Below are 26808 nucleotides of genomic sequence, written 5' to 3' on the forward strand. Positions count from 1 at the left end.
TTCTAGGGATTGAATCTAGGGCCTTATGTATGCCAAGCAAGCTCTCTACCACAAAACCACATGTCCAACACCCCATTCCCCACCCACTTAGTTCTAGACAATTTATTACTAAGTTTCCTAGACTGGTTTTTAACTCACTTTGTAACCCAAGGGAGGCTTAACCTTGCCATTCTCCTACCTGAACCTTCCTGGAAGTGGGATTCCAAGTCAGGTGACCTACTTGATTCAGGTTCAATCAAACCTTCATATATATATGTATATATATTTGGCTCTGTTTTTGTTGAGACAGGGTTTTTCTGTATAGCCTTAACTGTCCTGGAACTCACTCTGTATTCCAGGCTGGCCTGGAACTCAGAAATCCACCTACCTCTGCCTCCTAAGTGCTGGGATCAAAGGCATGCGCCACCACCGCCAGGCAAATCTTTAGATTCTTAAGAGTCTGTACTAGACTGTGGAACATAGGCCATTCCAGCCCTTGAGGACAGCCCCAATCCAGTATGGTGGAGCCTGTGCTTCCAGGAGAGACACTCAACTTTACGTGCCAAAAGTGGCCCATGGAGCCCTGAAGCGGTCAGGAGAGGAGAGGCCTAGATGTGGGTAAGTTTACCACTCGGTGTGGTGGGGGAAGGGGTCCTTGCTCAGAGCAAGGTCCTCTGAAGCACCTAGCTGAGACAGACAAGGGCTGATCTCTTTCAAGACAAAGATCAAACCTGGTCTGGTTGTGGAGGTCTGTAATGACAGAGTTCAAAGGAAAGACATCCTCGGTAGTGAATTGGAGGCCATTTCCCTATCGTTTATTTCTACCCCCACCCTTAAACATTAAATAGCACAACAGGGTCTTCTGACCTGCAGGCCAATTGAAGTTATTCTCCCATTTCCCAGCGGGGCAAACTGAAGCCTTGAAACCTGAGGCAAATTGTCCACAGTGACCCACATCCTGGGCTTCTTGGTTGCCATGGTCTCCGAAAGCCGGGTCAGAGAGCTCTCCCTACAGCATGCTCCAAGGTCCTAGAAGGGAGAGCCAATGACTCTGGGCTTTTAGTAAAACTTTCCTGTGTGAGTGCCCAACGCAGGCGCGTGTTCCCCAGCGGCCGCGGGTCAGTGCTTGGCTGCTGTCCCCCACCTGCTGGAGCACCGGCGTGGCTGCGTGTATATGAACTGGGAGGCAGCCTAGCGCAGCGTGGAGGCCGGAGGCTGGTAAATAATTCATCCTGAGAAGTTGATAGCGCTCCCCAGCACTGCCCCAGCCCCAACCGGGCCGCGCCTCCCGCCCAAACCAGCTGGACCTGCTCTCCTGCTCCGCCCCACAGCCCCCTCCCATCAACCAAGGCCCAGTCTGGGGCCTTTGGCTCACACCTCTGCTGGGCAGTGATGGCTCTGCAGACCCCGGTGTTGTCTCCGGCCACACCCACGTAAGTGTCTGGGGTGGGGGCGGGAGGGCGGGGTGGAAAGGCTGGGGTAGGGGGCACCGGCCTGGCCTAAGAGCCCCAGTTGGCCTTTCTAAGGAGCCGAGGGGAGCACGAGGGGACGTGGTGGCCAAACCTGGGACCCATTCAGAGCCAAGCCTCTAGAGAGCTAGGCCTACTGCAGAGTTAGGGGACAAAGGGTGTCAGGATCCAAGAATGTGCATCCAAGTGTAATCCTGGTCACCAACCCTCTCAAGAATGCAGCGAGGAAATGCTAGAGATTCCAGGGAGAAAGGCGCGCCCCAACCTCCAAAGATTGGCAAAGTCTTAGGCAACAATGGCCACCCCTCCGCTCCTTGTCAGCAGCAACTCGATTATGGCTGAGGCACGACCTTGGAGTTAAGAGATGAGCGACGTGTGGGGAGTTCACCTTAGCTGAGGCTCTTTCAAAGTGAGAGAGGTTTGGTTCAGTCGCCAGCTTTTGCCTAGTATGGGATTATCCACCCTTAGTTAGGGAATGATGGGTAGAGGGGTTCCAAGAGATTATAGAAACTTCTAGAAAGAGGGCTTCCCTCCAGTATGGACCCCAATTCTGTCCTTTACTCTCTGTGCCCTCCATTGCATTATTCACCAAGTACAAACCTGGTTGCTTAGCAATGGGAACCCGATCCTCCCCCCCCCCAAGGAAGAGTTAGGGAGATAGCATCTTAGGAGTGGGACAGCTGAGGGGGACTTCAGCCCTCCCCCAAGGACAGAGTGATGAACAGGAGTCTAGACTTCCCTAGGGACATCTGTCAGGCAACCTTCAGCCCTTGCCCTAGTCGAAATCCCCTCCTCTAGGAGGGTCTCTGGCCTCCTATGTGTATCCAAATGAAGGTCCTTAGAGCCCCTGAACCCTGCACTGTGTGTTGCCAACACTGAGGGAGAAGTCCTTCGTGTCCTCATTCACCCTCCTGACTTCAGACAATCTCATGCTGTGTGTGTGTGTGTGTGTGTGTGTGTGTGTGAATGCATTTGTGTGTGTGTGAGTGAATGTGTAGAAGAGTGATAACTGTGAGTGTGAATGTGTGTGGGTAGATGTGTGTGTTCTGTGGATGTAACTGTGTGTATATAAGAGTGTGTGGTTGCATGTTTGTATGTCTTCTGTGAATGTGTGTGTGTACATATGAGAGGTGTGGGTGCATGCATGTGTATGTGTATGAGTGTATGTGTGTGTGTATGAAAGTGTGTGAGTACATGTGTTGTGTGTGTCCTCTGTGAGTGTGTGTGTCATCTGAGAGTGTTTGCAAAGGTGTGAAGGTATAAGTATGTGTGCACATGTTTGTGTGTGTGTGGATGTATGAGTGTTAAGAGTGTATGTGCATGCTAGAGTGTGTGCAAGGGTGTGAGAGTACAAGTGTGTGTGTATGTGTTAGTGTGGACAGAGGACAACCCTGTGTGGTTTCTGACTCTCAACTTGTTTGAGACAGGCTCTTGTTTGCTGCTGCAGAGCTGGGAGGATAGAGCCATCTTTCAGTTTGTTCTGGGCATCTGCTCATGGAGCCACCTCTCCAGTCCCTCAGACGAGTCTATTTGCTATTCCTCAGAACCTCAGTTTCCCCTCAGGAAAACAGGAACATTAGTACTGTTTGCCTTCTAGGATCACAAGGAAGATAAAATGTTTCTACAGATAGGGCATGTCTAAGCCTGACCGGCACGTGCCTTGTGGCTACTTTGGCCAGGTCTGTTCTGAGCAGGAATGTCAGATGCAAGAGTGGACTGCAGCCAGCAAATGGTGAGGGGTGGGGCCTGAGCAGAGGTGGCTTGTGGCCCAGCGGAAGCCTTGCAGGGCACTTAAAGCCCTATAAATAGCACTGTTATGCCTTCAGGGTGTGTCGGGAGGATCTGAAAGGAGACAGCTGGAACTTGGACAATGTTACTGGGATTCTTTCCCCCATGTTAGGATTTAAATTAATAAACACTTAAAGATCTCAGTGCCCACCATGTCTGGCGTGGAGAATGACAGGCAGGTAGATATCCCTTTAGAACCATTGGCAGATATGGGGTTTGCACAGCCCCACAACTGTTGCTCAGTGCTCATCATGTTATTTTGATAATACCTGTCCCCTAACTGAAGATCCAGAGTCCCCCGTTCCCCCTCCCTGGAAGCTGGGAAGCAGGGATGCTGACAGAATTCAGTTAAGACAATGGTGGAGAAATATCAGGTTAAACCTTAAACCTCAAATCACCCTTCTTGAAGCTCTAAGTCCACAACTAGGCAGGATGCCCCACTGACCTTTGTCCCCAGCAGGAAGGGGGTAGACAAGTAAAAAAGAGACAGCCCTGGAGTTACCATGGTGATGGCTTAATGGTTACTTCTCTCCCCCACATTCCTTCATACCCCACACCCTAGGGCTAAGGGCTACAGAGTAGAAGATAAGGTTCAGAGAGAATATGGACTACCCATACACCATATTTGGAGCCTGGCAGGATTTGTGAATGTTTGTGGGAGTCTGTAGAGATAGTTCTTGTAATTAAGTATAAGGTGTACTAAGTGCAGGAATTACTCAAATTGTTCTCTTGCACAATTGGGGTCAAGCTATCCCTGCCCATTTCACAGATGAGACCGAGGCTAAGAAAGACGTAAGATGGAGCTTTAGCGTCATGGACTCTCCTTTTTCTCTCTCCAGACTCTAGGTTCTTCCCTGATGGAGAGGGGAAAACAGGCAAAGCACTCGGTTCTCTCTTGGCAGCCCAGTGTTCTGAGTTAGAAAAGAGACACTTAGGAGCCTGCCTGCTGAGGGATGGGGTCCCGGGAAAACACTCTGAGCCCATGTGCTCTCCTTCCAGGGTCATGGCGGAGAGCGCCCTCTATCGGCAGCGGCTGGAGGTCATCGCTGTAAGTGTTACACTCCCAGAGCCCTGAGAATCCTCAGATGTTCTTCAGGCTTCTTTGTGGCCTGCCCCATCTGGGTAGAGAATGTTTTTACCCCATAGGACGTGAGTGTGGCTCTGTGAAGAACCGAGTTCCATCTTGTCCAGGGCACCCCTCAGGCAGCTCCCGTGTTGGTCTCTGTCACTGGCTGAACAGAAGGTGTCATTTGGCACACCCAGAAACACTGGTGGGAGACCAGTGCAACCCAAGCTCCCTACTTCTCAGATCTCTGTTTCTTTTTTTTTCTTTCTTTTTTCTTTCTTTCTTTCTTTCTTTCTTTCTTTCTTTCTTTCTTTCTTTCTTCCTTCCTTTCTTTCTTTGTTGTTGTTGTTGTTGTTGTTGTTGTTGTTGTTGTTTCGAGACAGGGTTTCTCTGTATAGCCCTGGCTGTCCTGGAGCTCACTTTGTAGACCAGGCTGGCCTCGAACTCAGAAATCCGCCTGCCTCTGCCTCCCGAGTGAGTGCTGGGATTAAAGGCGTGCGCCACCACGCCCAGCTCAGATCTCTGTTTCTTGTACCCCACCCTTGGAGTCCTCCCTGAGGGAACCCTTGTGAGACTGTCCTTCTGGCCCCCTCTCTCCTCCATTACTCTTGTTTACCTGTGTGCCTCTTACCTCTGCTCCCGTTTCTCTGACTGCCCTCTCTGCACCCCTTTCCTCACTAGCCTACTTCCGGAAGACCTCAGCTCTTGGCACCTTCATCTTTGAACTCCATATTTCTGACTACCACTAATGCATCTCTATTCTCCAAACATGCTTTGCATTCTATATTTCTACACCCCCACACTCCAGAACCCTTTCTAGAACCCATTTCTAGACCTCACCTCTGAACCCTGACTCCACCACTCTGCACCTGCCCCTCTTATTCTCCCCCGCCTTTGTGCTCCGTTTCTCTGGCTTCCATGGTCTGTACCTCCTCTTTTGGCACTCTTAGCAACCCACCTTTCTGTAGCCACTTCTGTACCTCGACCCTGAATTGCCCCTGTTCCCTAAGTCTCGGATCACCTGTTGTAACCTCCTTTTTCTAACCCTTTCTTTTGTAGCCCACCTTTCTAACTTCTCCACCTCCCCATTCCCATTTTTTCTGGTCTCTCTTCAGCACCTCAACGTTAAGCAGTGCTCTTGGGTACCCTGCACAATCACCTTGGAAGGTCATGTCTTTCAACACAACCTGCGCCCTGATTTACTGCATATCTTTGTACCCTATCTCTGCGTTACCTCTATATATGCCTGAATCTCTCTGGATGTCTACCTCTGCACCCCCATTTTGGACTCCATCTCGCTAGCACCTTCTCTTTATCTAGATCAACACATCCCTGACCCCCCCCCCCCTTTTTAACGATTTTTTTTTTCCCAGCAGGGTTTCTGTAGCCCAAAGTAGCCTCTAATTGGCTACTCCCTTTCTAGTCCAAGCTGGCCTGGAACTCATGGAGATCGTCCTACTGAGTCTTGGGGTTACCAAGCGCGTTCGCCTCGCCTGGCCATTCTCCTTCCTATCTTAGAAGTGCAAAACCCTAGTCCCCATCTCTAGGCCCCGCCTCCACGCCCCCATTTGCGGACCACCATTGGGCGTGGGCCTGGCTTCCGCAGCATGAGGGCGCGGCCGCCTGGTCCTGCCCCGCCCCGCCCCTCTCGCTGCTGAGTCAGCGCTCTGCAGCCCCCGCCCGCGGGAGGACGCCCCGGGAGTCCCGGGAGCCCCGAGGAGGCGGGCGGAGGGCGGCCCTGGACTAGCCCGCAGCTCTGGGTCGTGTGTGCGCAGGAGAAGCGGCGGCTGCAGGAGGAGATCGGCGCCGCGCGTCGCGAGCTGGAGGAGGAGAAACTCCGCGTGGAGCGGCTCAAGGTTGGGGGCTCCTATCCAGTCCGGGGAAGTGAAGTGGGGTGTCTGTGTGAGTCCGGCTGAAAGACAATAGGAACCTCTGACTAATTTGGGAAGGGGGAGATGGAGAGGAGGCAGGCGAAAGGTAGCCATGGAGACAGCTGTCCCACTCTGGAAGAGTATGGGGGGCGGGGGTGGAGGATGGTGGTGAGCTTCATCCCAGTTTGGTGGTGATGAGAGGAACCTGAGGCCAACGTTGGGGTGGAGAGGGGCACATTGAGAGGTCTTTCCGAGCCTAGCAGAGCCAGTCGACTGGGCAGGCTGGAAGGATAATGGTTGCATGCCTCTGCTTGGGAAGGCTGTATGCTGGCATGGTGTTGGGGTACGAGATATGGACATGTCTCCCATCCTGATGGATGCGCCCTCTGGGTGGTTGCAAGCAATGGGTGGGGAGGTAGGCTTCCTGTGGCTAGTCCCGGACTCTCGTTCCATACCCAGAGGAAATCTCTCCGAGAACGTTGGCTCATGGACGGGGCAGCTGAAGGGCCAGAACGGCCGGAGGAACCCGCCTCCAAGGACCCACAGTCGCCTGAGGGACAGGCCCAGGCTCGAATTCGCAACCTGGAAGACAGTTTGTTTTCGTGAGTTGAGAATCCCTGATTTTGAGCCATGCCCCAGCCTTTAGCAGCTCTAAGAAATGGAGCAGGTTTGGTCCATTCCGGCTTCCAGCAGCCTCCTTTCTCCCTCAGACTCCAGTCACAGCTACAGCTGTTGCAAAGTGCGTCCACAGGTGCTCAACACAGACCTGCTGGTAGGCCCGCCTGGCGCAGAGAGGTGAGCAGGGCCTGAAAGAGGTGGAGAGGAGGGGGCTGTGGTCAGCAGGGTTAGAACAGGACACAGCGGAAATGTGCTCTCTCAAAACGCAGCCTCTGCCTTGGTAGAGAATGGTAGGCAAACCCACTCACTGTTACTTTGTTCTGTGTTCTGTGCAAGTTGGTTGTCTTGGCTAGATCTTAGTTTGCTCATCCCTAAAGTAGGAATACCAACTCAGAAGTGCCTTTGGAAGGGCCAGTGAGATTATAATTGAAAGCAATTAGCCCAATCTCGAAGCCCGCGACCTTGAACTCGTGATCTCCCTGCTTCAGCTTTCCTTGTGGTAGGATTACCGGTTCCTACCACCAAGCCTTGATCACAAAGGGACTTAGTGTGCATGCAGGTGTGTGAATACAGGTGTGTGCAGCTGCCCCATCGTCTTTCTTCACATCTTTCCTTCACTCCACGCTGGCCACATTGTCTCTCTTCTATTATTCCCTTTAACGTCTGGCTCACCCGGGCAGTACTGTAGCCTTAGCCTCGAACAATGGTCTCCAACTCAGCACTCTGGACAGGGCACACCCTTCTCGGCAAGCCTCTTGAAGCCACGCCCAGCTCAGTCTCTAGGGGAAACCTCCTCACCCTAGACCTCTCTTCCTTTTCACCGCTTTGTTCTCTCCCCTTAACTATTTGCAAACGCGGCTTATTTATTTGTTGTTATGTCTATTACTTACCTCCTCCCATTGGAACTTAAAGTCTGATTGCATCAGGTCTTTACAGGTTGAGGATGTGGTTCAACAGCAATATTGCAATAACCTAGTGTGGCCCAGGGCTTGGGTTCCATCCCAAGTATTCCTTCCCCCAAATACTTTATACTCACCTCAGAAGCTGTCCACGCAAGCACTAACATGATATACTGTTAACATGATATACTTTATAGTCACCTCAGAAGCTGTCCATGCAAGCACTAACATGATATACTGTTTAAGCGGGTGGGGCACAAACATACCTGGGAAGTACAACCTGGGACCAATTTTGACCTTGTCTCTATTCTCCTTGCAGGGTCCCCGTCCTCTCTCTCAGTCTGCCATGGAAGCAGCTCCTACCGGTAAGCATTGGAGTCCCCAAGACCTGGGGTACCGTCACCACCAGATCATGTGACTCAAAAGAATCTGGGGTAAGGGTCCTGTTATTCCCCCATCATCCTGACCTCCCTGTCCCGTCCTCCCTTGATTCCCCCAGCCCCGACTGATGTGGACAAGCGAACTTCCCTGCCAGATGCTCCAGTGGGCATGTCCCCTGAGTCTCCTTCTGATCCCAGGGAGGAGTCGATTGCGGTTCTACCAGCCTCGAGGCCATCCACTGAAGCTATAGGGACATCTTCAGAAGCCAATGGCCCCTGCCCTGGGCACAGCCCTCTCCCAGAGCAGCTGAGTCTAGGGGTGTCGAGTGTCACTAAGGCCAAAGGAGATGGTGCAGTGGAGGTGGTTTGGGCTGGGCTTAGAGCCACTGAGAACAGTGCCACAGGCCCCACAGATGTGGAGCTGGAGGCTAAGGTGGAAGAAGTGGTTCTGGAGGCCATTGGGGCCAGGCAGGGCACCAGCAGCCCTGAGCTCCCCACTTGGGTGAAGGAGGGCAGGGGTGTAGTGGAAGTGGTCTGGGAGGGGCTGGGAGGCAGGGATCTTGATGTCACAGGGGAGTCAGGCAGGGATGCAGAGGCCACACACACCAGTTCCAGGAGACTCCAGGAGCAATTTGAGGCTGAAACTTGCAGAAAAGAAGAAGGTGCTTCCAGAGATAGTCTTGAGGGTGTTGGGCAGGGAGGTCCTGGAGTAGAGGAGGGATCCTTCATTTGGGTGGAGAGAGTGGCCCTCAGCGAAGACTGGGAGGAGATTTTGATGGAGGGTTTGGAAGCACCGCAGGGGGCAGGGTCTGCAGGAGAACCTGAGGCTTTGATTGGAGCACAGCCCAGAGGAGGTGAAGCGTCCTGGGAGGTAGAGAAGAGAGAAGTAGAGAAAGTTGAGGGCATAGAAGAGAAGGGAAGGGCAGAAAAGCTCGGGGCAGAGAGGGAGGATGGTGTAGCTGTGCTGCCAGATGAGACCCAGGGAAGAGAGGAAAACGAGGCAGAAAAGGTAGAGAGAAAAGACAGTGAGGGCCCCTTTCCAGCAGAGATAGCAACAGATGAGGAAAAGTGGGAGGTGAAAACGACGGAAGGTGAAGAGTCGTTGGAAGTAGAAAAGGGAGGTGAGGCAGAGCCGGTCACCACTGAGAAGCCATTGGTGACAGAAAAAAAGCCAGAGGGCTCACTGGAGACAGAGAGAAAAGGAAGTGAGATGCCATTGGACCAGGAGAAAGATGGTGAGGGCTCATTGGACAGAGAATCAAAAACAACTGAGATACTATTGGATGGAGAGATAGGAGATAAGAGCTCATTGGATGAAACTAAAGGAAGCAAGAAACTATTAGATGAGAAGACAGGAGGTGAGGGCTCATTGGATGAAGAAGCTGAAGGAAGTAAGAAACTATTGGACAGGGAGGCAGATGGCATCGAGCCATTCTCTGAGGTGGACAAGACCTCAGGCGCCAAGGATGATGTGAGTCCAGAAGAGCAAGGCAAAGCCAACGAAGGAGCAGAGTTCCAGGCGGAGGATGCCAGCCCACCAGGAGCCACTGTTTGTGTCCAGGACGAGCCCAGGTCAGAGGAGCAAGGACAGCAAGAACCAGAGAAGCAAGAAGGCCTGGTAGAAGGGGCAGCCAGTAAGCCTGAGCCCTGTACTGAGCGAGAGGGTCCCCCAGGGGATGCTACCCTGCTCCTAGCTGAGACCCCAGCCCCGGAGCAGCCTGTGGAAAGCCAGCCACTGCTCCATCAGGAAGCGTCCAGCACTAACCCTGGTGACCACCCTGCACCTACGTATGCCCCTGCCCAGCAGCTTGAGCTGGCTGAGGCCAAAGAAGCTAGTGGTCCCAAGCAGAAGACGTGCCAGTGTTGTGTGGTCATGTGAGCCTACGCCTGCCGCCAGCACCCCACTCCTCCTCTCACAGCTACCTCGCTGCCTGGCACCCAGCAGAAGGTCCCAGGCATAGACAGGGTACCACAGGACTGGTAGTGGCACCCAGGAGCCGGAGGGCCCTGTGCTTTTAGATTCCCTGCCCACTGCCTGTGGCCCTGACTCCCTTCTGCAATGAAGCCTTTATACTTGAAAATTAAATGTTAAGGCACTCTGGCTTTAAGAAAAAAAAGATTTATTTATTAATTTATTTTTATTTATTTATTTATTTTTATTTTATGCGTGTGTTTTTCGGTGCATAAGTAACCATGTGTGTGCAGGGCTCACAGAAGCCAGAAGAGGGCATTGGATTCCTTGGACCTGGAGTTACAGGTGATTCTGAGCTGCCCTGTGGGTGCTGGAAACTGAACGTGTGTCCTTTGCAAGGGCAGGGAACCAAACTTTGGTCTACTGCAAGAAAACACAGGCTCTTAACCACTTCAGGCCCTTGAATGTGTCTTTCGAGTCACCACCTCATAGCCTGCCTGGTAGTTATTCTTACTAGAATCAAAAGTTATGACTCGATGAAGTGACGCACACCTGTAATCCCAGCTCTGGGGATGCTGCAGCAGGGAGGATCACAAGTTCGAGGCCAGCCTTGGCTACCTAGCAAGCCTGTGACACAAGGAGGAAATAACAACGATGGGGTTGAGGCTGTGAGCTCACTGATTCTTCTGCAGTAACAAACAGATGCCCAAGACCCAGAGGCAAGGAAAGCAAAAGCTGGTTGGGCGGGAGGCGGCACACTCATTTCTTCTCAGTCCTTGGAAGGCAAAACCAGGTGAGTCTTGGTGAGTTCCAGGCCAGCCTGGTTGTTATATCAAGTTCCAGGCCAGCCATAGTGAGATCCTGTCTCAAAAATCTAAAAATACAAAAACGTCTAGCCCAAGATAGGGGTACAGCCCCTAGCCGTAAGCAGATCAGACTAGAAGGCCCAGCTCCTCTGGTGTGGGCAGGAAGTGTTTCTCATACCCAGAGTAAATTGGGGCAGAGGCTTTAGGGGACTCCACAACAGGCTGTAGCTCCACTTCCTCCACCTCCAGGATGGGTCCGTCCTTGGGCGGTTGGGGCAGGCTCACCTCCTGGGGAGATGGAAGCTTGAAACTCAGTGCTCCTCCCCTCCCACTTGCCCCAGCATCCTCCAGTTGGAGAGTGGTGCTCCCAGTTAGAGAGTGGTGCTCCCAGGGGTGCCGTTTTCTCACCTTGATGTAAGGTTGCCCAGAATTGCTGTTGGCAGGATCAGGAACCCTCTCCCAGATCCACTGGGGAAGCAACTTGTGCCGCCAGTGTAAGCACCTGGCCTGTAGGCACCTGGTGGCAAACATATTGCTAGAATCCATGAACTTTCTGAGCCCTGAGGCCACCCAGCCAAGGCCTAGCTGCCAAAGCCCATGTCTGGAAGCCTTACCTGGTACTGGCCAGGCTCAGGCCACAGCCCATCAGAAGCAAACCCCACAGGGACAGAAACCAGGGCAGAGCTTTCCACCTGATCCTATTATCTGTGGGTAAGGAGAATAGTTGGCACTAAGTAGACAGCCATCTTGAACAAGGGGTCTGTGAATGGGAGAGGCTTTTGAGTGGATGGGGTTGAAGATATGGCTATCCTCAAGAAAGACTGGGCTTTTCAGTGGGTGGGGCAGAGGGTCCAACCATCATGAAGAAGGGGTGAGACTTAGGGCACAGGAGTGTGCTGACAGGCAAAGCCAAGGTTGGGAGTGCAGCTGTTTTAGACATACAGTGTTGGATACTGCAATGGCATTTAGCAGAAGCAGACCTGGGGTGTGGTCCTGCGTTCCATCCTAATCCTCTCCATCAGGAGCTTATTCACCACTGAAGCCCATGATAAAAGACTTCAAGGCACCCCTAGCAGGAAATGGGCAGGCATCTCCCCTTCTCCAGCTCATACCTGGTAGGTGAAGTGAAAGGTTGGGACCAGGTGGGCCCTGTCCTGCAACGGTGGACACCGTCACCCACAGCTTGAAGGAACCCAAGTGAAGGTTGGGCAGAGTGGCAGTCTGGGTTTGACTGCTCACTGAAAGATAAAACCAAAGAAGTTGGGGCAAGCAGTGAAATCATGCCCCAGGGCCTTTGCACATGCTCTTTCCTCTCTGCAACTTTCCACACAGTTCTGTCCTGGTCATCTTTATTTACTTATGTGGCATTTAATGTTTTTCAGGGGGCTGCCTCATAGGCATGCCATGACACACGCCGAGGTCAGAGGGCACCCGTTCTCACCACTCATTCCACCATAGGGGTCTTGTGCTTTGTGGGAGGGGCTTCACTTGGTGAGCCATTCCATACCCCTCCCACCCCATCTACTGTAAATGTTATTCAGTTGTCACTTCCTTAATAAATCTTCTGAACCCCCACCCTCAATTTAAATGGAACCCCATATTGTACACAGCTCTAATTACCACTCAGCATTCTGATTGGACGTTATCTCATTTGTCTATGTCTCTGAACCTTGGAAAGTCTGCCTCTGAGCTGCCTTGAGTGCTTGCCTCCAGTGCACAAGGCCCTGAGTTTGACCCCCAGCCCTGAAGAGGGCGGATAGAAAGCACGGGAAGAAAGCAGGCAAGGGCATAGAAGCCTGTGCCTATCCTTCTGGCTCCTCAGAATGCAATTTCCAGGTCAGGTTGAGACCCTGTCTCAACAAACAAACAAAACAGTAAAGTGTAGCAAACCCGCTGTGTGAGCAGAATTTGGTAAGCTGCAAGGGGAGATGCTGAAGTTGCTGGAATGTCCCCAGGGTGAGCCAGTTTTCCTTACTTTGTTACTCTATGTGTGATGATGGCATTGTGTGGAGGTCCGAGGACAGCTTGTGGTAGTTGGTTCTCTCCTCCACCATGTGGGGTTCAGGGACTGAACTCAGGCCCTCTGACTCAACATCAGGAGTATTAATCTGGTGAGTCATTTCACAGGCTGTGAGTCGAATTTTGTAACAAGGTCAGAGAACTTTTATGGTTGGGAGGACAAGAAATAATGATTTTGTTTCTTCACTGATGGAGATGGAACCCAAAACCTTGTACACAATGAACACTTGCTCTACTGGGGAGCCACACGGCAACCCTGCCATGCCCTAGCCCCACGCCAGGGGACTCTAGACAGGAACTCAATGCTGAGGTACCATCCAATAACAGTACTTAAAGACAAACAAACAAACCAACCACATTCTTTTAGATTGTTTCTTATGTGTGTGGGTGTTTTGCCTGAATGTCTGCCTGTGTACCACATGCATTCAGTGCCTATGGAGGACAGAAGACATTCTCAGTTACTGGGACTGGAGATACAGATGGCCGTGAGCTGCTATGTGGATGCTGGAAACCAAACCCCAGTAAGAGCAGTCAGTGCTCTTAACTGCTGAGCCTCTCCCTAGCTCCGGGAATCTGTCTCAAGGGGTTCAGAAGGAAAATCACATGCAATCCTATAACCCCTGTTGACAGTCAGGGAACATTCTTTGTATATTTGAGCCTTGGCTTTGCTCGAAACTGAACTGCCTCTCTCCCTCCTTCTTTCCCTCTCTCTCTCCCTCCCTCCTTCCCTCCCTCACTTTCTCCCTTCCTTTCTTTTTTATCAAAAAACAAAGCCATCTAAGCATCTGTAATCCTCTTTGTCTTTCAGTGGTGTGAAATATGACAGGTGTCCATCACTGTCGATGAGTACAGACTGGAGCCTTCATCTTTACTGTATCTGTAAGCCCATTTCAGTGGTTGTCAAGATTGTTACTGTCCTCTGGGAACTCAGTGACATAGAGTTCCCAGAAGCTGGGAATGTAGGGGCAGGGTGGATGAGAGGTGGCTCTTCGGGGACAGAGGGAGGAGGAGGAGGCGTGTAGCTCACCGTTCCTGCAGACAGTGGAGAGGCCTCTGCTCTGTATGCAGAAGGTGTAGTGAGTAGCCTGGCCTCTGAGCTGGTGTCTTGGTACTTCTCCCCAGGCTACAACAGGTGTCCCTGGGGGGTCATCTGGAAGTCGCCAAACTGCTGGCCCAGCAAGGGGTACTGTGAAGAAATCCAGAGTGTCAGTATCTATTTCAGCTCCATGAGCCCCCCCACACACCCCCATCCTCCTGCACCATCTTACCTAACTCCTCTCTGAATCCCCAAACTGAGGGTGCAGCAGCTAATCCTCCAGAATATACTGCAGTCACTGTAATTCGATAGGGGACCCCTCCTTTGAACTCCCCTGGGAGGAATAGGACGAAGAGGACACTTACAGCTGGTTCTCCCCACCACCCACCCCTGGGCAGTGCCTACTTGTCATTTGGGCCCCTGAGGGAGGCTACTCCACAAAGAGTCAGTGAGAATGGATGGACAGATAAGCAGCTGTAAACAGCACCGGAAAAGACAACTCCCGTTGTATGCAGTGATTTGTGCCTATAGAGGCGAGGCTGAGGCTGGGCTACACAGAGGCCCTGCCTCCAAGAACTAAACACCAGGCCCGAGGTTGTGGCTCAGCTGGTAGAGTTCCAGACTAGCATGCAGGAAGCCCTAGTTGGGTCCTCAGGAAAAGCAATATGTTCTCTGATCACTGAGCCATCTTTCTAGACCTTTATTTTATTTTTGATACAAGATCATACTATATGGTCCTGGCTGGCCTTGAACTCACAGAGATATGTCTACCTCAGCCACCTGAGTGTTAATTAAAAGCGCATAGTGGTACAATCTTGGAATCCAATCACTTGAAGGATGGAGGCAGGAGAATCAGAACTTCAAGGCTAGCCTTGGTTAGTGAATTCAAGGCCAGCCTGGGATACATGATATCCCTTCCATCTGGAAGGGAAAAGGATAGAATAATAAAATAACAGGAAATAAAATAATGCCAGGGCTCTGTGGGTGTAGTACTGCACACATTTAATCCAGCCAGGTAAGCTGTACTTTTTCAAAATGTAAAAGGATTAAGGAGCTGGAGAGATGGCTCTGAGGTTAAGAGCATTGGCTGCTCTTCCAGGACACAGATTCAGTTCCCAGCACCCACACAGCATTTTAAAACTGTGTGTAGTTCCAGTCCAGGGGATCTAGAGCCCTCTTTGGGTTCTACATGCTACATGCTATCCCATGTAGATGAGATTCCAGGTGTCCCTGGTAACAAGGTAATGTACACAGTTAGTACACACATTCAGGCAAAATTCGCAAGCATGCGCACACACACACACATACACACGAATAAGAAGTATGTCTTTAACCCTGTCTCGAAAAACCAAAAAAAAAAAAAAAAAAAGTATGTCTTTAATACCAGCCCTCAAGAAGCAGAAGCAGAATCTATTAATTCAAGGCCAGCCTAGTTTATAGGGTGAGTTCTAGGACAGACAAAAATACATAGTGAGACCCTGTCTCAAAAATAACATAGAGCCAGGCAGTGGTGGCACACCCCTTTAATCCCAGCACTTGGGAGGCAGAGGCAGGTGGATTTCTGAGTTCGAGGCCAGCCTGGTCTACAGAGTGAGTTCCGGGACAGCCAGGGCTACACAGAAAAACCCTGTCTTGAAAAAGAGAGAGAGAGAGAGAGAGAGAGAGAGAGAGAGAGAGAGGAGGGAGAGAGGGAGGGAGGGAGGGAGGGAGGGAGGAAGGAAGGAAGGAAGGAAGGAAGGAAGGAAGGAAGGAAGAAAGAAAGAAAGAAAGAAAGAAAGAAAGAAAGAAAGAAAGAAAGAAAGAAAGAAAGAAAGAAAGAAAGAAAGAAAGAAAGAAAGAAAGAAAGAAAGAGAATAAGGAGTCAGGTATGGTGGCACACACCTTGAATCCCAAGATTTGGGATTTGAGCCTTATCTGGCTTCCTGTGTCAGCAGGTGATCTCCTCTGGCACAGATTCACACTTCAACACCATAGACAGAAAGTGACCACCAAAGTCAGCAGATGCAACACCTTGTGTTCTTGGTCCTCTAAAACTATAAGCTACACAAATCTCTTTATAGGTGTCCAGCCCGGGTATTTTGTTATAGCAACAGCACATGGGATCCCAGGTGTCTCAGGGTCTAACCTGGTAACAATGTGCTGAGGTTTCCAGGGGGGAGACGGGTCCAGTTGAGCTTGTCCAGGCTGTCACCATCTTGAGCCCAGTCCACCACATACTCCAACGGTTTCCTGGTCCCTTGTTTCCAGGTCACCTTTATCCCTGGGCTCCCATCAGCACTGCTCACTCCCACGTCACAGGGGGCAGATTCTGGAGCTGGAAGTGGGAGGAAATACCTTGTATGTTCATTCAGAGAAGCTCCTGTCCCCCAAGATATTGGACAGAAGAACTCCATGTGGCTTTACCCAAGCACACCAGAGACAGGTTGGTGGGAGGCACCCAGCTGGTGCTGTTGCCAGGAGAGACCACAGCCCACTCCATCCATGCAGGGACAGGGGACTTGCAGCACGGGACCTCTTCTTGAGTTGTAGTAATATCTCCAGCCCCAAACCAGACTGTGTAAGTCACCTGCACACAAGGTCTTGGGTCCTGAAGGGGAGGAGAAGTTGTGGTTAGTGAACCCCCATTTTGTGGATTGCCTACTATTAATGATGGCAAGACACCTGTTAAGTCAGGCAGCCCGGCAGCATGCTATGGATGTAGACACTGAGTCTTGGAGAAGTTTACCGGGCTTTATAAAGTAGGGCTGGGAAGGGAAAGGAGGTGGCCCAGTGGGTGTGAAGTTTAAGGAGAAGCCTGGTGTGCTAGCCCATATCTATAATCTCAGTATCCAGCAGGCAGAGGCAGGATAAGTTGACACAAATTTGAAACTAGCCTGGGCTACGTGTAACCCTGTCTTAAGGAACAAAAGTAGATCTATAGCAAGCAAGATACCAACTTTACATAAAAGGCAGCTTTGATCCTGCACCTATTGGCCGTGTCTTGTTTTGCCCTGTTCCTGGCTTGAGTGGTAGTCAGACCAGATTTAAATAACAACCAAACCAAACCAAACCAAACAACCTGGTCTTGGCACTTGAGTTTGCAGGCTTGATTCTAGAGCTGGGGAGGTGGCTCGATTGGAAATGTTTGCTGTGTAAGCAAGCCTAAGGACCTGCGTTCAATCCACGGCACACGTGTTAAATGCCAGACACGATGGCATACTTGGAACCTCAGTGCAGTAGAAGTGGAGATAGGTGGATCTCTGTGACTCACTGGCCAGCAAGCCTACCTTGGTAGGAAAGCTCCAGGGAAAGTGAGAAAGCATGTCTCAAGAAACATGTGGTCAGGGCCTCTGGCTTCCTCATGTACACACACCTAAACATATGTGAATACACACATGCACATACACAAACATTGATCTTTTTCAAGATTTTACGTGTGTGTGTGTGTGTGTGTGTGTGTGTGTGTGTGTGCGTGCACGTGTGTGTGCCTGAGAACATGACTTCATTTTCCAAGAAGCCAGAGGATTCCCTGGAAGTAGAGTTACAAGCAGTAGGAAGCTGATGTGGATGCTTGGATTAAACTCACATTCTCTTAATGTACTCTCTCCTAATCACAGAGCCATCTTTCCAGCCCCACATACATTTATCTTAGTGTGTGTGTGTGTGTGTGTGTGTGTGTGTGTGTGTGTGTGTGTGTGTGAGTACACCACAACACCCAGATGATGATGATGATGACGACGACTTCAAGATTCATTAGCCAGGCATGGTGACACACACCTTTAATCCCAGCAGGTGAATTCAAGTTCAAGGCCACTTTGGTCTACAGATTGAGTTCCAAGACAGCCAGAGCTATACAGAGAAACCCTGTCTCAAAACAAACAACCCAGTCTCAAAAAAAAAAAAAAAATTCCTCAGAGACCAAAAGAAGGCATTGGATCCCTGGAACTGGAGCTACAGACAGCTGTGGAGCTGAGATGTGGGTTCTGGAAACAGAGTCTGGGTCATCTTCAAGAGCAGCCAGTGCTGAGCCATCTCTCCAGATCCACATCCAGCTTTTTACGTGGTTCCTGAGACTGAATTCTTTCATTCAAGCTTGCTTCACCCCCTTGTCCCTTGTCCTCTGACCTCCACGAGTGCACACGCATGCACACATCTCACATACAGAAGGCTGGTCTCAAATTTTATATCTAAGCAAGGATGGCCTTGAACCGTCCCTGGCCCCCTTGGTTCCCATTGGGATTCCAGCTGCACCCCATCACATCTGGCTCATGCAGTGCTGTGGCTAGAGTCCATGACCTCGGACACTCCAGGGAAGCTCTATTTCTGGGCTGCACTCCAGCAGGACCTAAGAGCTTTGGAACATTGATTAAGGGCTCCTGCCCTGCTGCACACCTCCGGCTCCCTCCCCTGTGGCTTTGTAACTTCCTCCCCAGTGGAAATGTACAAGGATGAGAATGTGTAATAATTTAAGTGATTCCAGAAAACTCTAGCAGGGCACAATATTTAACACCTTCAATACTACCACTTAAGAGACAGAGGCAGGTGGATCTCTGTGAGTTAGAAAGTATAAATGGTATACACACATGCATTTACACCATATACAAACATATATGCCTTTGCACGCATGTGTGAATACACTTACCTACATGTGTGCATGCATATGTGTATACATACATTCACGTGCAGGCACCCACACACATCTGCATGTTCACATGCACAATAAACACATGTCGAACTAAATGGATGACATTTAGCTGTGTGGCTCAAGAGTCATGGTATGTTTTATTCCTTGTAGAGTTCAGCCATGCCCAGCAGATATTAGATGTTCAACAGAATTTTTTCAGTGCTGAGTGGGGAGCCTGGAATCTCATACACTCTTGCTAAGTATTCTGTCACTGAGTCCCCCTTTAAAACTTTTTGTTCAGACTAAGTTGCCCTGAACTCACTCTGGCTGGTCTTGAACATGCTTTCTTCCTGCCTCAATCTCTTGAGCAGGTGGGATCATAGGTGTGGGCCACCTTGAATCAGGAGACTAGGATAGGCTCTTCTACCTGTTGACAGCAGCGCAGGGGCAGCCCGGCAGCGTGCTATGGACATAGACACTGAGTCTAGTACATGTGTTACATCTTGCCAAGCTGCACTGATATCATGTCCTGAATCCAGACCTTCATATCTTCTTTCTCCTGCCTGTCCCAACCAACACACCTCAGAACCCCTACAGGCAGACCCCACCAACTCCTGCTCGCACAACTAGCGCTTCAAGAGAGCTCTGCAATCCTAGAAAAAACCTCCAGGGGGCAGCAGAGGAAGCCATTGCTGCTGATAAGTTCCCAAGCCCCTTTGGTCATGAGGCTCACCTTCCAGACAAGCAGGGCTGCCCGTTTGCCAGAAGTTTCACAGACGGTCCCCGATACCCACACATCTTCAGGATCTGATGAGGATGAGAAAAGACAGGTGAAGTTAGATGAACAAGACTGCCTGGCCTGTGGTGGTGGTGGGCTGAGGCCCAAAAGTGCAAGACAAGTGGAGCTGTCCTCACCTAAGAATGGCGTCTGGAAGGACAGGGGCGAACTCCACTCGCCCCATGGATATCCGTTCTCCACCTGGCAGCGGCCAGACACCTGGTAGCAGGTGCCAGGTTCCAGGTTCTGCATCTCAACAGGAGTCAGCCCATCTGTCTTCAGCTGGGGCTCCAGCTGGGGAAACAGATGGGGCCACCCTCTGTTGAGAAGACTTTTTTCTTCTTTTTCCAATGCTATGGTCCTGGCTCTGACACAAGGCTAGGCAGGACCTCTATCATTGAGTTACATGAAACCTTTGGGGTGTGTGTGTGTGTGTGTGTACAGATGTATGTGTGTACAGATGTTGATGTTGTGTCTTCTGTTGCTCAACATCTTATTATTTTTAAACTTTATTTACTATTGTGTATTATTGTGTATATTGTATACGTGGGGAGGGGGTCAGAGGACAAGTATAGAGTAAGTTCTCTCCAGCTACCTTTGTGTGGGTCCCTGAAATCTAATTGAGGTCATAAAGTATTCATGACCACTGCCTTTCCCCACTGAGTCATCTCCCTCTTCCTCCACTTCATTTTCTCAGCCAAATGTCTCCCGGACTCTGGAGTTCACTCATTTGTTAGACTGGAAGGTGGGTCAGTCCTGAGGTCTGCCTGACTGCCTCTGCTGAGGTTACATGGTGCCACCGTGCCCGCCTCTTTCACTGGCTGCGGGGCCACACGCTTGTGTGTCAGGTACTGTTTACCGAGCCATCTCCCAGCCCCCGCCTGCGCGTTGGTCCTTTTATTTATTTCCTTTTTTTGAGACAAAATTTTAACTGATTAGGAAACCCATGCAGGCCAGGTGTGGTGCTGCACACCTTTAATCCCAACATGGGAGGCAGAGTCAGGTGGATCTCTGTGAGTTTCAGGCTAGCCGGGATCATACAGTACCCATCCCCCAAAGCTACTTGGGCAGAATTTAGGGATGGCAGCGAAACCCCGTCATCCTGGCGCTCAGGAAGACAAAGCTGGAGGACCATGGCTTTGGGCCAGCCTGGCTACATAGCCAGACTCTATCTCAAAAAATAAGCAACAAATGAACCAAGTTGCCTGTGAGGCCATCTATGAAGGACTTGGGGTGACTCCGTGATAGGCACCAAATGAGACTGTGCTCTGTAGGATTCGGGATGCTGTCCCATCCTCTGCAGAGAGAGTAGGAAGGAAGCCCAGACACTCACCCGGGTCCATGTTTCAGCCTGGCATTCCTTGTACCGGAACTGACAGATGAGAACTTTCTGCGGTGGCCACACGGGCGGCGCCCACTGCACAGTGGCCTCCAGGGTTGCTTCCTCAGAAATATCCACTTGAGAGAAGATCTGGGGTGTGTCTGGCTTCACTGCAAATGGGAGGCCAGAGTGCACTGAGCTCAGGCCTTCAGCCACCCTCCCACGCTCCCTGCACTATGCCCCCCCCCACCCCCGCCCACGCTTCATTACTTTGGGTCTCCAGGTTCACAGAGACAGAGGACCACAGAGGCCGTCCCTTTTGTGTCCCCCAGATGAGGAGTTTGTCAGCCATGGTGAACTGTTCCCGGGGAATGGTCACCCAACTCTGTTTGGAAGGCACCTTCACCTCCCAGACTCTATTGGGATGGCTGTGAGGAGAGATTGGGAAGAGATGCTCGTTGGCACAGCCTAAGCCCCAGGCTAAGCTTCCAGCCCTGCACCAACTTCATGCCTCACCCTGCTCTGCTTGGGGTCTGAATCCCTTGCTCTTAAGTCAACACCGTGACCTGAGGAGAGTGACTTAACCTCTCTGTTCTTCTTTAAAATGTATGCAGTACACCTACTTTCTGAAAGAACTCAACAGTGGGCCGGGTGACTGACAGTTTACACCCGACAGTTCACAGCTGTCATCCCAGCACACAGGAGACGAAAGCAGGATTGTTAGAGGCCAGCTTCACAGGGTAAGACCCTGTCTCAGAAAACATGCTGTTCCCCGGGGCTCCTCCCAAGGTGCTTTTTCTTTGTCCTTTACTTAGCGCAATTGAAATGAAGTTTCCAGATACACTCTCCCCTGGACCCTGAACCCCAAACCATACCAGAACCAGCTATTGTTGTTGTGATTACAAGCGCTACACTGACTTTTTTTTTTTTTTGAGACAGTTTCTTACAGCCCACGCTGATCTCAAACTTGTTGTGAAGCTGAGGTCGCTCTTGAACTCCTGATTTTCTTGCCTCCATCTTCCAAGAGCTGTGTTTGCAGGTGTGTGTCACCATGCTGCTTAGAGTGAACTCAGAAATTCAAGTTACCTGCCCGATGTCGTACAACAACGATATTAACCTGCTTTCTAGTGCTCAGCAGTTTTTCTTTGCCATGTGCCTACCGTGCTGATGGGCAGAATCAATCATGGCAGGCCTGTGCCGTCATTACTGTGGGGGTGGGGGTGGGGGTTGAGAGAGGGAAAGTGGTCAGACCTGAGTTATGCCATAAGGGAATGAGTGGGCTAGCCTGAGGGTTGTGAGAGTGTGGACCGAATTCTCAGTAGCCGGACTGAGGGGCGGGCGGTGATCCTCTTAACAAAATTCGCTTGAAATCTGAGTGACCACTTTCCGTCCTCAGTTTCCCCTAGACCACTCCAGGGTACTCACTATTTCTGACTCTGGTGATACAGCACAGGTGGAGTCTCCAGGTCGCCCAAAGGTTCCCAGGAGCAGTTCAGGATTCCCAGGGGACCGACGCTGTAGCACTGCAGTGGACCTGGACTGCCTGCAGGGGCGCAGAGAGCCGAGAGGACCGTGGTCAAGTTCCCCGGGGCCTGAACTTGCTGGACTGTGGATGCGTCCATCCTCTGGTACAGTGGTAGTGCAGTACCGGAGCGCAGGGCCTGGCACGTGCTGGGATGGCGCAGAGGGAGTCCCGGGCCCCTTTCCGACCTGCTACATCCTGTTGTCGCCCAGTTCCCGATGCCCTACAACTGTGACCCCGAGCCAGCCACTCACGAAGCTGCTCACCGTGGGGCCGCGTCCCGAGCAGCAGCGACATCAGCGACAGCAGAAGCTCCAACGGCGTGAGGCGTGCAACCCGGAGCCGGTTCATGGCTCCCAGGGACAAGTGACACCACCAGGCTTGGGGCTTACAGCCTGCGGGAAGGAAGCCACCCCGCCCCTGGCGGGAAGTCCCCAAATCCGCCCACCCCCAGCAATGATACGCACGCGTGCAAATGCTCAGAACTGAACCTTTATTTTATGTGGTGAGGAAGTCTGAGTACTGAGGACCAGGGGCTCTGTTTTGGGGTGGGGGGGAGGTTAGCCAGGGACAGTGGCGACAATTAGGGCCGGACTGAGGGTGGAGGTGGGGCAGACTCTAGTGTAGCCAGTTTAAGAAGATGGGCATCTGGTTGCTGCTGGGCTGCTGGGGGTGAGGTTGTGGCACGGAAGAACTCAGCCATGAAAAACAAGTTTCTGTTTGGCTGGATAGAGGAGGGGCCGGCAGCAAGGTGGGGAAAGGTTGGCAAGTAGTGTATGCATCTTGGCAGAGGGTCTGTAAGGAGACAGTGGACCCCTTGGTGCCTCGCCTGTAGGAATGCTCTTGAACATCGCACAGCTGACAGCAGCTTGCAGGCACGGCCCGCTTCTCCATTGCTCAACCCTGATCCTAGCACAAGCTGCTAATTTGGCTCTTGCTACAGCCCCACTCGCAGCAACTGCTGGAAAGGCCAGCCAACACATCTCTGCTGCCCCGAACCACTCCAGGTGACCCTTGCCAGCTGGCTCGACCACCGTAGAAAGCCTGGGGGGATTTGGTTAGGGCCAGCCACTCGCTGGAGCCCACCGCTTCATCCAGCTCGCTGGCCAGGTGGTCTGTATTGGCTTCTCCATCAGCGAAGAAGTCCCCTGCAAAAGCAAAGAGGAAGAATCAGGGCTTAGCCCACTTACATCTCCAGTCTGGAGGATCAAGGTTGCGGTTCTGAGTTTGATTTCATCCCCTCGAGGGTTCAAATGCTGGCTCTGTTGTCAGTTTCAGTGCTAAGCTGGACTTTCCTGTCACTGAGTTCATGCGATTCTTTATTTAATGTGGACGGCGTAGATGAAAATATGCATTTGGGAGCTAGGCTCCCTAAATCAGAATAGTAAATGACATTACTTCCGTCTCCCTCCTAGGCTCAGTTTTCTTTTCCACAAAGCAGGGGAGGGGGAGGGGAGATAATAATAACTTCTACTTTTTTTTTTTTTGGCTTTGTCAGGAGTATCAGACTGGATGCCCGCAAAAGCACAATACTATGGGATACATGAGGAGCACTCAAGTGAACACTGATCATTTATTGACCGTCTTGTTTGCTTTACCGAATTCACTTCTTCCAGCCTCTCAGTGACAGCTACTGAGTTTGCTGCTGTTGCCACCTACTTACTATTCACTAATTGGGACCCTGGCTCCTCATCAGGCTTGTGTGAGGACACAGCCATTTAGCCATAGAGCTACTGTTTTGAGGCAGGCACACTCCTAACCTGCGCATGCATCCATCTGTCTGTCCATCATTCACCACCCACACATCTCTCTTTCATCATCATCTTCTTCCTCCTCCTCCACTCCGTTTTTTGGTTTTGCGATTTTTTTTTTTTTGAGACAGGGTCTTAGGCTGTCCTTGAGTTCATGACCATCCTGCCTCAGCTTCCCAGAGTGTTGGGATTCTAATCACAGTCTCCCAAGCCCACTGTGTCGCCTCTTTTGTCTCGCCTCTAAGGAGCTGCACTCTCCTGATTGGCCTCCTGCTGCTCCAGCCACACTAAACAGTCTGCCCCGTTAAAGAATTCTGCAAGGTCTCACCCACTGGGTCTACCATTTCACCAGGAATGGTCTCTGCAGGAGGTAGCAAGGGCTAGAGAGGCCAGAAGGTGGCGAAATCAAGCCCTGTGCCTAGCATCCCGCTCCCTCTCGGCAGACTGGGATAAAAAAACCTGATGTGCCCTCACCCAAAGGGAGGCACCTTAGGGGCAGCGGCACCTCTGTGTGGTGTCATGCTACACACAGCCAGGAAAAGGTAGCCTAATGGCTTTCTGATTTCCACACCCCTGCCTTTAACCCCAAGATGCCTGGCTTCCAGCTACCTCAATTGTACCATCCTGGTCCCGAGGAAGCTTAAAGGCAGGCAGAGGTGTTTCACTGCACATGGCTAGGCAGGGATTCTACCCTGTAGCCCAGGCTGCCTTTAAATGTGAGTTTTTTCTGTTACCACCTCCCAAGAGTTTGGAACTAACCATGCCTGGCCCATGCAGCCTGTTTGGCTTTGCGCTTACCAGGACACCTGTTCCAGGTTGATTGCCTAGCACTCACCCAGAGATTCGTGGGCCAAGATGTCCGCCCGGCGCCATCGTGAGCCTCCGCAAGTGAAGATGACCGCGCGGATGAACTCCCGACCGCAGAGCTTCACCCCGTAGGGCGCCGGCCTCGCCTCGGCCTGCAGCCCCAGAGCCCCGAGGAGAGCCCAGGAAGCCAGCAGCAGCAGCCCGAGCATTGCCATGATCAGCTGAGATGCCTGCGACCCAGGTGCTCTATCTGCACCACCTCCGATCCCCTATTTATACAGGCTGGCTCCCAGCGCCGCCCGCTGACCTGGGTTATCTTCTGAGCAGAGGGGAGGCAGTTGGCAACCTGACCTTTACCATCTCCTTGCTAAGAGATAACCTTTCACGCAGACAGGGTGACATGGCTCAGCTCTCTGTCATCTTCCACACCGAGCAAGTTTCCTGCTTCAGTCTACTACTAAGTTTTGGGATTATAGGAGAAAGCCACCACCTCTCCTTTCTTCTTAGACAGAATCTCCTAACCTGGCTATCCTCAAACTCTCCTCTGATCTGGAGAGATGGCACAGTAGATAAGGATTTCTGCTCTTCCAGATGGCCTGAGTTTGGTGCCCACTACCCAAAGCAGGCAACTCACAATTGCCTGTAACTCCAGCTCCAGGGGATTCTATGCCCCCATCAGGAGCCCGCATGCACATGCATATACATATGTGCACATATACAGACATAAATAACAATTTTAAAAAATTTTTTTAAATAAATAAATAAATGTATTTGTTTATTTTACATCCTAATCACAGTTCCCCCTCCCAGTGTTGAGGTTTCAGGTGTGAAACATCACATTTTGCTTTTAAAAATCTTATTCTTGCTAGGCATGATGGCATACACCCAGCACTCAGGAGCAGAGACAGGTGGATCTCTGAGTTTGCGGCCAGTCTAGTTTACATAGTGAGTTCCAGGCCAGCCAGGGTTACACTTACTTTCTTCCTTCCTTCCTTCCTTCCTTCCTTCCTTCCTTCCTTCCTTCCTTCCTTCCTTCCTTCCTTTCTTTCTTTCTTTCTTTCTTTCTTTCTTTCTTTCTTTCTCTCTCTCTCTCTCTCTCTCCCTTCCTTCCTTTCTTTCTTTCTTTCTTTCTTTCTTCCTTCCTTTCTTTTATTTATTTTTTTGTTGTTGTATTTTTGAGACAGGGTTTTTTTGTTGTTGTTTTGTTTTGTTTTGTTTTGTTGTTTTTTCGAGACAGGGTTTCTCTGTATAGCCCTGGCTGTCCTGGAATTCACTTTGTAGACCAGGCTGGTCTTGAACTCAGAAGTCCTCCTGCCTCTGCCTCCCAAGTGCTGGGCTTATAGGTGTGTGCCACCACCGCCCTGCAGAGACCCTGTCTTTAAAAGTCCAATTTTAGCCGGGCGGTGATGGCACACGCCTTTAATCCCAGCACTTGGGAGGCAGAGACAGGCGGATTTCTGAGTTCGAGGCCAGCCTGGTCTACAGAGTGAGTTCCAGGACAGTCAGGGCTACACAGAGAAACCCTGTCTTGAAAAAAAAAAAGTCCAATTTTGTTTATTGTTTTAGAATTATGTAAGTATATTTATTTATGTGTCTTTGTGTGTGCATGTGTATGTGTGTCTCTGTGTGAGTGTGTCTGTGTGCACCACATTTATGTGGGTTTTTGTAGAGGCCAAAAGTGGGCATCAAACTCTTGGAATTCGAATTACAGGCTGTGCTGCTGACATGGCTGCTGGGAACAGAACTTGGGTCCCCACACAAGAAGAAAATGCTCTTATCACTGTGCTGCCTCTCAGCCCCTCTGCAGTTCTGGGGTGGCCTGGAATGACCTTAGGGCTGGAGAGACAGAGATGGCTCAGAGTTTATGTGTACTGGATGCTCTTCCAGAAGACCTAGGTTTAGTTCCCAGCACCCACATGGCAGCTCACAACCATCAGTAGTAATTCTACGTCCAGGGAATCTGACGCCCTCTTCTGGCCTCTGCAGGTACCAGACATGCAAATGTTATACAGACAAGCATGCAGGCAAAACACCTATGCACATATCAAAATTATTTTAAAGTAAAAGCCCTGAACCTGTGGTGAATTCTCCCACCCCTACCACTTATTTTTCTTAGCTTTCTTTCTATGGCAGCAAGAGGGCAGAGATGGGAGAAGAGACGGGGAGAGAGAGAGAGAGAGAGA

General features: G+C 51.0%; 3 protein-coding genes across 9 annotated transcripts; 1 reads left to right on the top strand and 2 right to left on the bottom strand.

The window, feature by feature from the left end:
- The first annotated feature begins 1040 nt into the window (after positions 1 to 1040).
- Positions 1041 to 10555, top strand: Palm3 (paralemmin 3). Of its 3 annotated transcripts, NM_028877.1 has the most exons (7): positions 1358 to 1412; positions 4236 to 4284; positions 6078 to 6158; positions 6633 to 6775; positions 6884 to 6968; positions 8010 to 8055; positions 8190 to 10179. In NM_028877.1, exons 1-7 carry the CDS (start codon positions 1372 to 1374, stop codon positions 9947 to 9949), a joined length of 2205 nt encoding a protein of 734 aa, NP_083153.1. In that variant the 5' UTR covers positions 1358 to 1371; the 3' UTR covers positions 9950 to 10179. The 3 variants fall into 3 exon arrangements, with proteins under 3 accessions (XP_017168479.1, NP_083153.1, XP_030099676.1); XM_017312990.2 differs by lacking the exon at positions 6884 to 6968 and having other exon boundaries at positions 1041 to 1412; positions 8190 to 10187; XM_030243816.1 differs by lacking the exons at positions 1358 to 1412; positions 4236 to 4284; positions 6884 to 6968 and having other exon boundaries at positions 4743 to 6158; positions 8190 to 10555.
- Il27ra (interleukin 27 receptor, alpha) lies at positions 10170 to 22484 on the bottom strand. 5 transcript variants are annotated; one of them, NM_016671.3, is made up of 14 exons: positions 22334 to 22459; positions 21971 to 22088; positions 20816 to 20973; positions 20558 to 20715; positions 19362 to 19518; positions 19180 to 19253; positions 16247 to 16430; positions 15969 to 16157; positions 14076 to 14177; positions 13835 to 13993; positions 11901 to 12026; positions 11403 to 11493; positions 11197 to 11305; positions 10170 to 11076 (listed from the first exon to the last, which is right to left on the bottom strand). In NM_016671.3, exons 1-14 carry the CDS (start codon positions 22416 to 22418, stop codon positions 10915 to 10917), a joined length of 1872 nt encoding a protein of 623 aa, NP_057880.2. In that variant the 5' UTR covers positions 22419 to 22459; the 3' UTR covers positions 10170 to 10914. The 5 variants fall into 5 exon arrangements, 3 of the variants coding, with proteins under 3 accessions (NP_057880.2, XP_030099528.1, XP_011246739.1); XM_030243668.1 differs by lacking the exon at positions 11901 to 12026 and having other exon boundaries at positions 22334 to 22483; XM_011248437.2 differs by lacking the exons at positions 10170 to 11076; positions 11197 to 11305; positions 11403 to 11493 and adding an exon at positions 12764 to 12916 and having other exon boundaries at positions 11944 to 12026; positions 22334 to 22484.
- Positions 22485 to 22950: 466 nt separating this feature from the next.
- On the bottom strand, positions 22951 to 24863 carry Rln3 (relaxin 3). The gene is made up of 2 exons (NM_173184.1): positions 24654 to 24863; positions 22951 to 23215 (listed from the first exon to the last, which is right to left on the bottom strand). Exons 1-2 carry the CDS (start codon positions 24838 to 24840, stop codon positions 22977 to 22979), a joined length of 426 nt encoding a protein of 141 aa, NP_775276.1. The 5' UTR covers positions 24841 to 24863; the 3' UTR covers positions 22951 to 22976.
- Between the last annotated feature and the right edge of the window lie 1945 nt (positions 24864 to 26808).

Source organism: Mus musculus, chromosome 8 (genome assembly GCF_000001635.26).
Source record: "Mus musculus strain C57BL/6J chromosome 8, GRCm38.p6 C57BL/6J".
In the NCBI taxonomy this organism is placed as follows: Eukaryota; Metazoa; Chordata; class Mammalia; order Rodentia; family Muridae; genus Mus; species Mus musculus.